The following is a 12,045-nucleotide window of genomic DNA, read 5'->3' as shown; positions in this document are numbered from 1 at the left end:
TTTCAAATTTAAATTTCTTTTTCCTTTTTATTTTCATCTATTTATTTTTTATTTTAAAAAAAAGATTTTACAGTAATCAAAGGTTTTTTAATTTCCCACCATCATAAATGTGAAAAAAAAAATCTCTGTCCTTTGAGGCTAACATTACAGAATAATATACGAAGATGGACACGCAGTCAGGTGTACAGGAAACAGGTTACACAGGTACTCAGTCCATTTTCAAGGAGCTATCAGTCGCTTGACACAGAAAACGGAGCAATACCACAGTGGAAATGTTAAGTCGCACACCTGAACCAGCGAAGGGAACAAACCAGGGAAAAAGAAGAACAGGAGGAAGACAACGCACAAAACGGCACATAAAAATCACCTGAAGAAGAAAACAGCAAAAATAAAACTTCATGGTTTCATCTTTCTTCTTCTGGTGTTTTAAGACAGTTGTAGCTGTGTAGCGCCACAACCAACTGGTGTCAAAACACGGACACAAACTCAGCATCGTCCAGCCGTGGACGAGCTGACAACTACCATGGCAACACAAAAGATTCATGAACGTATGAGAACGGCGACGTATGGACGTCTGAAACAAACGTCCACATCTGGCAAGTAAGGAAGCGGATATGAGCTTTGTTTAGGATATTGCAGAAGGAGAAAACAAACAAAAAAGGGTTAAAATCATCTCTCTTTTGTTTGTTAATGACTTGTTAAAGTCAGTTTCAGAGCTTCCATCTGAGGCCTGAACAGCTGGCAGAGGCGGAGGGGAAGCAGATAAACATGATCATCACCCCATGCAAGCCTCCACTGGGAAGAGGTTTCTCATGAAGGACGAAATTCCGTAGCCAACACAAACTTTATTCTGCTCTTTCCAGCTTGAGAAACTGAAAAAAAAGGTCTGTTCTTGCCGTTAAACCGAGCTCTCTCTCCTGCAGCACCTTCCGTGAAACCCAGCAAGCACACCTGGCTGTCACCTTCCTATTGATGCCAATAAATACCCAGAACTACTGCCGTCATTTGACCGTGAACCAAGCGGCAACTTAACCAAGGAGGAAGCCAGATAAGATGTCTGACATCACATTCCCATTTCTGTCAGTGTCTGGTTTCATTTTTTTTTTTCTTGCCTGAGTTAATACAAAACTTCATCGCGGTTGGTCAATAAAATTACAGTTAAATGTATTAAAATTCATTCAGTTTCAGTGGTAACTTTACTATAACAGTTTATATAACTGTTAATTACAAACACCCCCAACTTATTTGAGTTTTACATGTTAAGAGTCAACTGTTTCTAATGAATAAAATAGTCTAAATCAAATTATGTGAAAGATTAAACACTATATATAGAGGAGAAGGTGAAAACACAAAACTCTGCCTGAAATAAAAACCGGTACATTTTGTTTGGATGGTTTCTTCAGATGTTTTAGACTAACACAGCCACTTTTGTATGATTATAAACCCAGCTGTAACCCTTCATAACACCATTAAGTTGGTTAATTTGAGAGAAAAAGAAGGATCAAGACATTTTATGGGCCAAAACAAAGGAAACTGACCTTAACCTGAACAGAAACCAAGTGGTTTTCCTGACTACCAACAAACCCGGAGGCCAACGTTCACCAGGCAACCGAAACACACACAGAATGCCACGGGGAACCAAACCCAACGCAACACCTACAGCCAGGAAACACACCGAGGACCGTTTTAGACGCAACAGTCCGAGGACCGCTGGAAGTCTGCTCACAAGCCGACATAATCAGACATAAACAGGCAGTAAACACACCAGGAAAGCTGCTTCTGCTGCTGTCACTTCTCATCTGAAGGCTAAAAATAAACCTGAGAGACAGCGAGGAAGACGTCCGGAGCTGCTTCCCGTTTAGCTGCTTTTCTATCGGTTTAGTTTGGACGAGCAGAGTGCTGCGTCTCCTCTTTCTGAGATTATATTTCATTTAATGAGCAGAAACACAGAAACTGCGTCTTATATGTCTCCCTTTATGAGATTACAGCTCATTTAATGAGCAGAAAGACTCAGTGTGCTGCTGCCAGGTAAGCTGGCAGAGCCTCCAGCCTTCCTAGCGGTGTTTCCCCCGGTTCTGACCCACTCCCTGCGCACCCAGCTGGGGCGGTGTGTCTCCGCCGCATCGGCCGTGTTTAGACGCCCCTAAGCCGGTTATAGAAGCTGTGCTCACCCGTAGGGAGGACCGAGGCTCCGGGCTTCTTGGTTAACATGGCGGCCGCTCCTCTCCTCTGGTCGTAGACGAGCACAACACCTCCTCTTCCTCCATCTTCAGCTCCTCCTCTTCCTCCTCCTTCTCCTCCCATTTCTCTCTCTCTCTCTCTTTTTTAAAAAAATTTTTTTTTTTTTTTTTTTAAAAATTAGATTTTATTGTGACAATACATGTATACAGTTGTGCTCATATTTATTCATACCATTTCATTAAAGAAGGAAAAAAACAGCTGCCTATAAAATAAGCTGAAATTTACTACAATAATAATAATAATAATATATATATATATATATATGTTTTTTTGTTTTTTTTTGTTGTTTTTTTTTATGAAAATCATTCCATTATTTTCTAATTCTGGTTCAATGGAAATATTTTTTAAAAATCAAACAAATAAGATAATTTATTACATATTCCATCAGTCATAAAGTAATATTTAGTTGAACAATCCTTTAATGTTTCCGCTCCAGTCAGGTGTTTTCTGTTCCTCTCAGTCAGACTTCTGCACCTGTTGACAGGTATTTTGTCCCACTGTTCAACAGAAACGTCTCTCATTTGTCCAGGACACATTTGTTTGTTTGTTTTTTCTTTCTTCAACTCAATTCAATGAAAAAACAGTGTCTTAGATGACTAAACTATATTTTTGCACATTTTTAGTTATTATTCCTTTTTTAAGTCTCCAGTTATTTGAGTGACTGTTGTAAATTCAGCTTTTCTTTAATGAAAGGGGGTGAATACGAACACAACTGTACAAATAAAGAACACAAAGTAAATAACTAATTCACATTCAATAAAATATGATATCAAATCTTTGTAAATCTTCTTACTTGTCTTTTGAGATATTTTCTTCAGAACCAATGAAAATAACTGATGTGGAAACAAACAAGTCCATTCACAACTGAACCTTTTCTGAAATTCTGTGTGAACATAGCTGAGAGAAGATCTAGATAACAAGTTAACAAGTCTTGTTAAAAAAAGGAACAAAAAAAGTTTAATGTGTGAATGATCAAAAAGTTAAAAGGAAGATAAATAATAAAATGATAATTTGTAAGTGGTAGGGACTTAATTTAGATCATATTTATCAATAAGAGAATAAAGTTTGGTTGCTTGGGCATTTTTTTATTTATTTTTTTTATTTTATATTGTTATTTTATATTTATATGTTTTATATATTAACTATATTTTGTGTTACATATTTTATATTATATATATTATATTTTATATTATTATTTTATTCTTTTTTTAAAAAAAAAATCTTTTTATTTTATTTTTAATCAATTTTAAGCCTTTGTAAAATCGATTGAGTTCATGTTTCAAGGCATTCCATGTTGGGGAGGATTTGTGAACTGGCATTTATGGATGTAAAATTTGGCAAAAATCATAATATTGTTAATTAGAAACAGCATTGTTTTATTTTCTATCACAATACCAAGTTGTATAATGTATTTTTTCTCCTCTATTTAAACCCAATTGAAATTCCAATTAAAAAAAAAAAAAAAACCACCAAAAACTGGAAAACCTTTTAAATGACTATTTTACCTCTCAGATCATCTTCTGTCGAAGCGATTCTGAATCATTATTCAAATGAAAATGCAATACCAGAAATGTTTTTCATGTTAAGAACATGCCTGCATTTTTAGACTCCTATATAAAATGATAAATAAACCATCTAAACCATATTTTTATTTTTTTCTTCAAGACTGCTCATTTTGTGACACAACTAAAAAGAAAAGGAATGAGCTTTTTTGCTCTGCACGAACAGCAAAATTCAATTTAAAATCAAAAATTCAATTTAAGTGTATTAATGACATCTATCCTTGTAATGAACTTTTGAGACAAAGATTCAATATAAACAAGAACAGTTGCTTTTTCTGTGAAACGGAAGATGAAACCCTGATGCACATGTTTCTTTTTAAAAATGTGTTTTTGTAAAGAAATTTTTGGAGTTCTTTTCAGAATATTATTTTAAAAAATGAGAGTTATATTCTTTAAATTTTAAATCATTTCATTTTGGACTTGTATTAGAGGACAAAACTGAATTCTTGTATAATTTAATTTTGTTAGCTAAACATTTTATACACAAATGCTGCTTTTTAAATGTGAAACCAATGTTACGTTTAGGAATGAGTTATTGTATCTTTTTTTAAAAAAAAAGCTGTGAAATGTATTGATTCAAAACATGCTGTGTACATTTATAATCGCTTATTTTATTAGACCTCGTTGTTCTTTGTTCATTTGATTTTATGTATTTTATTTAATTTTTTCTACACAGTTTTTTGGCCTTATGATGTCAATTGATTCAATTTATGCATTATTTTAAAACCTGAGCCCTTTTTTTTGGATGTCTATTGAGCTAGATTTTTTTTAATATCAAAATGTCTTTGAATTAGTTATGTACGAAGCCCACGTTTGAATAAAGGGGAAAAAAATAAAATAAAAAATTTAAATTCACATTCCTAAGCGGCGCAGGAAAGTGACGTCAGAAACCATTCTTCTTCGACAGCCTCCAGTCCATCCGTCCATCTTCTGCCGCTTATCCGGGGTCGGGTCGCGGGGGCAGCAGCCTAAGCAGGGAAGCCCAGACTTCCCTCTCCCCAGCCACATTTACCAACTCTGTGGGGGGATCCCGAGGCGTTCCCAGGCCAGCCGAGAGATATAATCCCTCCGGCGTGTCCTGGGTCTTCCCCGGGGTCTCCTCCCAGAGGGACGTGCCTGGAACACCTCACCAGGGAGGTCCAGGAGGCATCCTGACCAGATGCCCGAGCCACCTCAACTGGTTCCTCTCGATGCGAAGGAGCAGCAGCTCTACTCTGAGCCCCTCCCGGATGACCGAGCTCCTCACCCTATCTCTAAGGGAGAGCCCGGCCACCCTGCAGAGGAAACCCATTTCAGCCGCCTGTATACGAGCCTCTAGTCTTGAAAACTAATAAACATTTCGCTGCGTTCTAATTGATGCTTATGCTTCAACGTTTAAAGTTTTGGTAGCCACATTGAAGTTGGATCATTCAAATCGCGATCACTGACTGTCTGGTCGTGGCCACAGTTTGATTATACACGACCACCCTGGCAGTGATCACGGCCGCTGTCTGAGTTATCATCACACACCGGCCGCCACCGGTTTCAGGATGACTACATTTTGCCAACTGAAGAATGGTGACAACGGTTATATATGTATTTATAGCTATAAACAGATATTCAAGACTGTCTGAAGGAGAAATAACGAACCACAATGCACCCGGATTCACAGAATGCATCAAGCTAAAGGCATGCTACGATCGCTTCCGGTTCAGCAGTGCATTTCAAAATAAGAGTCTTACAGTCAAGTTCTAAACCATGCAAGTTTTTTTTCTTCTTTATTGAACATTTTGTACACAAATACAGGGCATTTTATGCACTCAATTGAAAATACTTTGACATAAAGGCACACATTCACAGTCATCAGAACAGGTGTCATATAACATCGGCAGAAACATTAATCTTAAATTTAAGTAAAATGAATAAATACAACTTTAAAAAATAAATGTGATAAAATAAAAAGGAAAACAAATCAGTTAGTTACATGCAGGGGTCACTGAACATCTTTAGTTCCTCATCGGCTGAAAGAAGGTTTCCTGAAACATGCCAGTGCATCGACAGGATAGAGAAGTACGTTTGTCTCCAGCCCATAGTTTTTGTTCGTTATTGAGATGTTACAGCTACAAGTCTACGTGGTTGTAGCCGCTACTCCAAGGTTGGAAATGATTGCTCTCACAAATTAAAATTCCAGTTAAGGAGTGAGTCAACTGCTGATGTGCTATGATCAGTGGTGTGCAAACAGTGCCTATTCAATGAATGAGATCATTGCATTTTAATCATTAGTTTATATATTTTTCCACTTTCTTTTATAAATATTATTTTAATATAATCTTTCAGATGGTCATTTATTATAGCCTGTAGTACCTATCGATTTCTATAGCTCAACAAAAAGTGACTAAACAGCACCTCCTCCTGGCCAATCAGAGAGGAGGTGTAGCATCTATTACAGTCAAAGCTCGGCTGTCTTCAGTGGAGGGCTTTTTTTTTTTTTTTTTTTTTAGCAAGCCTTACCTGGCTACATATTTAGATGACCATTTGTGTGTCCAACGCGACCTACCTGCCTACCAAGAGCTCATGGCAAATGATGGGCTTCTAGTTTTATTTTTTTATGTATATATATATGTGTGTGTGTGTGTGTGTGTATTATAATATATAGTCATTATATTATATATTATTATATTTAATATAGTTATTATCATACAGATATTTTTATTATGATTTAAAGTTTTATTTTATTTGTATAACCATCATATCCTGGTTATGATGGTTCACCAACAAAAAGTGTGAATGACCCACTCAGTGCCTGCTTTTCACTTCTACTTCTTTTTGTGTTTGCCTCTTTATAAGAGAGTCTCAAATTAACTTTTGTCTTCGAACATTTTATGTTATCTTATTAATTATTTCTGGCTGCAGTAGACTGGATGTGGTGGATCTCTTATAAAATTCCCTGCATCTGTTCTTCCCTGTCCTGTCCAACGCATCCTGTGGACAAATACAGATATTAAACACAATTAACAGCTCAATCTGCCTTCCAACCAATAAAAACTTCAGAGTGTTTAGCATTGAGAAATAAATAAAACACCTTTATTTTACCGCAGCCTGTAATTCTGGTTTCCTACTGAAAAAAACCCCAAAACTGTCCAATTTGTACAACTTATGTTTTGAAATGAATTGTTTGCAAAACTGGAACTAATATAATTTTACCAACTTGAGTTGAGTTTAGGTTTATTTCAGTCAGTCAATATCATAAGTTAAACATAAATACAAACAAAACAATGACTGAAAAGGCTTTTAGCAGAAGTGAAACACTTTTTAAACCCTGTTACAACTTTGTTACAACTTAAAGCAGCAAGCTTTTAGCTATTTCAGCAAGAACAGAACAGTTTGAAGATTTTTCTACAAAGTAAATTCTCAGTAGTCATACACAGATTTCTTCCATTAACTCCACTCAAATGACCTAAATAATGAGACAAAACAAATGAAAATAATAGATTATATGTTGTTAAATTCTAAAACTGTATATTTGACAATTCTTTTAGATTTAAACATTGTTTTGAATAGTTTAACTGATGTGGAGCTTTTCGGTGTATCGTCCAGGGTCTTCCATACATTTACACCTCTGACTGGGATACATCTGCTTTTAGTATCTCTTCTAAATGTACTTTATGATAAACATGAATTCCTCTTAGATTATAGCAGGTCTCTCTGGATTTAAACCTTTGCTGAATTGAACTAAAATGGATGATTTTCATTTCTCATTGGAGGCAATGCTCTGGTTTACTTCGTATCTCCAGTTATTTAAGACATATCTGCACTGTCCAGCACAAAAATTGGTATTCCACAAGGCTCAATTCTTGGCCCTCTGCTGTTTTGTCTATTCATAAATGATAAACCTCTGCACTGCTCAGGTGCCGGCTGTCAGCTCTTTGCAGGCGATATAGATCTTTACATACCGCTAAGTCACCTGAACAGCCGGCAGACACACCGTCCATCTGCATGTCATAAATTCAACAATGGCTCAATCAAGCTGTTTTTCAGACTTAAGATTGTTTATTTGTACGTATTGCTGCCGGCTACTTAGATAACTTTAAGCGATTCCTCTGAAATCACATCGTTCCGTTTTTGATAAAAGTAAGTTGTGATCTATTGTATGAAAGGCTTCGCTTTGATCGACAAAAACACCCATGGTATATTCTCTCTTGTTGCATCTGTTGTCTCCTCCACCAGTTCCATGATTGCCACTGAGGTCGACCTCTTTGCCCTAAAACCAAACTGCTGATCATTAATTATATTATGCTTATCTATAAATTCATTCATCCTTTTGTCAAACAGTTTTTCTAATATTTTAGAAAATGAAGAAAGTACAGAGATCAGTCTATAATTTGTGAATTTGTCTACATGTCCGCTTTTTAAGATTGGAATTAATTTTACGGTTTTCATATTTATTGGAAAAAGTGCCTGTAAGAAAAGATTGATTGCAAATGTATATGAATGGTGCAACAACACAATCAATAATTTCTTTTACCAGCATCATATCCAAATCAAAGCTATCGGTAGACTTTTTGCTTTTAAATGTATTTACAAATTAATTTCATGTTCATTTATTCCTCTTATAAAAAAGGACTCTGCATTGCTTTGAATGTTGCTTATGCCTCTTTTCATATTATCTGGTAGTGTAACGATTTCTCAGGCAAGAACAGGCCCAACATCAACATAAAAATTGTTAAATGCATTTGCTGTTTCTGTAGGATTGTATTATTTTTCCATCTTAAACTAAGTACTTCGGATAATCTGACTTTTTAACTCTGTTTTTAAGTATGCTATGTAAAACTTTCCATGTGGCTTTAATGTTTTCTCTGTTCTTCTAACAATTCATGTCGTATTCTTTTTCAGTAGGTTTTGTGTCTTACACTCTCAAAAATAGAGGTACAAAATAAGGACATTTCTGTACCTATAGGTACATTTTAAAGAAATGTTCTCTCAAAAGTACAATACTGGTCTTTAAGAGACCAGAAACACACCTTCAGAGTACGAAAAAGGGTTCAAAGTGACATAAAGTACAAATTTGTACCATTTTGACCATAAGGGAACCTGCAGCACTGAAAAATGTGATGTTAATGGCTGTAATGTTACAAACTAGAGCAGAGCTGAGTGATGACAGTAGTACTACTTAACAGTCATTTACTACACCAGACAATGAAGGTCAGATGCTGCAAACTAAGTGTTCGGCTGGTCAGTATTTTGAGTTTTGAAGATTATTTCTAGATTAAAGATAAGATAATATTGCTAAGTGGAATGGACCAGGCCTAATGCTGTGGAAAACATAAAAAACATAACTTGATAAGGTGAGGTTGAACTTGATAAGGTACAAAAATAGACCAGAACTGAAGGGTACAGAAATGTCTCTTAAAGAGTACACCCCCAGCGACAAGCATTCGTACCTTTTTAGGTACAAGCTGGTACCTCTATTATTGAGTGTGTAGTTCTGCTTCTCCGGACTATGACTGTAGAAACGACTTGTAGAGGTAATTTTTTTCTTACACCCGTTAGCAATGCTTATTGTATTCCAAGGTTTATTTTGGTGTTTAAGTTCTTTAATAACACCTTTTTTCAGTGGGAACCGTTTTTAATGAAGACTTATCCATTTAGTCAGAAATATATCATGTCTGGATGAGGAGAAGCATAAACCTCACTCCACATCTGGTTGGATGGATCAGCTCTGAAGGCAGCCATGTCCTGATGCTCCATTCACGGACAGTGATAGCCTTCAATATAGCTCAAACTTGTGCACGCTATTGTATTTAAAGTGCATGAAAATGCAGAAAGGACAGAAATACTTTGTCTTTATTACCCAGACTTCAACATTCAATACATTTCTCCATAAACCATTAACCATTAACGTGGCTACCTGCTCCACAACCGAAAGCCTTTTTCTTGAATGACAAGTATGAAAAGGAGGGAAATTTGAACTTGCAGAACCAGGATCAGAAATTAATTTCAAAGCAGTAAATGCATCTTTGAACTATAAACCTAAAGACAGTGTTCCTTAAAATGTTCTAATCAGATGATTATGAAGCTAAAATCACTTCAGACAGATGCTTCAGGGTTCTCTTTGAATGTCTGGTACCTTTGGCCCTTCAGAGGCAGCTCCAGCATCGTCATGCAGGTCGACGCGACAAAGAATTAGCAATCGTTTGAGGCAATTTGTTGTTCGGATCTGATTTTCTGGGAAAACATTTACAACCTGACCATCTCTCAGAAAGCCTGTCACCAGGCAAGTCTCCTCCACACAGATGTGCTCATCCTCATCCTCACTATCTGACAATGATGAAGGATGATCCTTTTCAAGATGCTCTGAGGAACAAAGTCTAGAAACTGAACCAGCATGTGAACAAAGCAGATCGTCACTTTTATGGAAGGAGAGGTAGAAAAGAGAGCTTTAATCGGATACAACGTTAGAGGCTTTTAGTATCGGCACAACAGAACTCCATGTTCCTGTTGGAGGGTTACTGGAGGTGTGGACCCACATGCAGAGATGCCAGGCGGGAATGCAGAATCAAGCAGGTTTTATTTATTTATTAATCTGCTTTAAACTGCTTCAAGTTTCCACAAGTAACCCCCCATGGGCATTCACATTATTGAGATCCTGTTCTTTATATCTTGTTCTTATTATTACTATTAATGTGAATGCCCATGGGGAGTTACTTGTGGAAAGTTGAAGCAGTTTCAGGTGAGAAGTGAACTACCTGTGAGTCCAGGTCTGGTTCTGCAGATCTGGGCAAACAGACTGCAGCTCGGCCAGGACGCTCTTTGACCAGGTTGTCTTTCAGCCCCTTGCATAATGGTTTTATTTATCTTCTTCTCTGTTAAATAACCTACATAATTAAGAGTTTGCACAGCATAATTTAGATCCAGTTGTTGGTAAGAGAGACTACTGAATCATTCTGTTCTACATGTGTTTCAACGTGTACTTTCTCTGTCAGCTCCTCCTGTTATCATCATTAATAGGAGGCAGATCCCATCTGACGGGCAGGTTCGTATCGTTCCTGTGGAGTCAGTTCCCTCTGGCTATCAAGTGGTTATTCCATGCTTCTTCTGTTTCATACAAAGGAAACTTATTTGCATGATGGAACTAGAAAGACCAATTCATGCATTTTAAAAGGTGCATGATTGTGTCATGATGTGGTTTTGTTCAGTGCCTTAGTTTCTGGTTTCCTGTTTTATTTTGTAGTTTTTTCCTGTTTAGTTCTCTTGGTTCTTGTTTAGCTTCATTGATTTCCTGTTCATTGGTTTCACCTGGGTCTCGTTTTGTTCCAGTGTATTTATACCCCTCTGTTTCAGTTGTGTTTGTTGGTTCATTTTGTTTGTTTTGCCCTGATCTTGTCCCAGAATAAATCTGAGTTCTGCATACTGGCTTCCCTCATCTCTGCAATTGGGTCCACACCACATCTCCACTGCTTTCGTGACAGATTGAGGTGACAACGTTTGGGCTCAGTGTCAGTCCCAGCTCTTTGTCTGACCCGGGTCTCTCAGTCAGACCCACCAACCTGGGCGTGGTGATGGACTCAGGTCCTAAACCTGATAGACAAGTTCATGCGGTTGTAAAATGTAGTTTTTTAATCATCTTTGCCTTTTAGCTGAAGTTAAATCTTTTTTATTTCCTCCCGTCTGGACTGCTGCAACGCACTTTAATCTGGAATTAATCACAGAGCCCTTTATCGGCTGCAGTTAGTCCAGAATGCCGCTGCACGCTTCTTAACAGAAACACATGAGCACATCTCCCTGATTCTTTGTCTCTGCACTGCCTTCCTGTTGGTTTCAGAGCTGATTTTAAGGCTTTATTTGTTTTTAAGGCTTTGAACGGACAGGACCGTAAATACATTTCTGACCTCATCCAGATTTATACTCCGCTGCAGGTCAGAGGTCAGAAGGCCAGCTCCTGCTGATGGTCCCCAAAACGAGGCTTAAAACTGGGACGGGGCCTCAGACACTGTGGAATGTTATTCTGGGATTTAAAGTAGTTATAATAAAAAAAAGTCACTATTATGTGGTGAAATGTATAATTGTGAGATTAAAAGTCAGTGTTGAGAAATAAATAATTATTATGGGATAGAAACTCTTCATTATGAGATTAAATACATTTTATGGGTTAAAAGTCACAATTATGACATATTGATTCCAAATTAGAAGATGAAAATATAAAGTTATGAGCTAAATGGCCATTATTATGAGGTAAAGTTATTATGGGATTTAAAAAAAAAAG

At 36.9% G+C, this 12,045-nt stretch overlaps 1 protein-coding gene across 1 annotated transcript in view; it reads right to left on the bottom strand.

Moving 5' to 3' along the window:
* The window catches only part of dyrk2 (dual-specificity tyrosine-(Y)-phosphorylation regulated kinase 2), a gene marked incomplete at its 5' end in the record, with an annotated part of 34,616 nt that extends 32,349 nt beyond the window's left edge, over nt 1-2,267 (bottom strand). The window contains 2 exon segments of the mRNA XM_079263048.1: nt 2,172-2,234; nt 2,237-2,267. Of these exon segments, the coding sequence (XP_079119174.1) occupies nt 2,172-2,234; nt 2,237-2,267 (94 nt within the window).
* Between the last annotated feature and the right edge of the window lie 9,778 nt (nt 2,268-12,045).

This window comes from Telmatherina bonti (assembly GCF_933228915.1).
Source record: "Telmatherina bonti genome assembly, chromosome: 23".
Taxonomy (NCBI): Eukaryota; Metazoa; Chordata; class Actinopteri; order Atheriniformes; family Telmatherinidae; genus Telmatherina; species Telmatherina bonti.
This window is presented reverse-complemented; position numbering and strand designations above follow the sequence as displayed.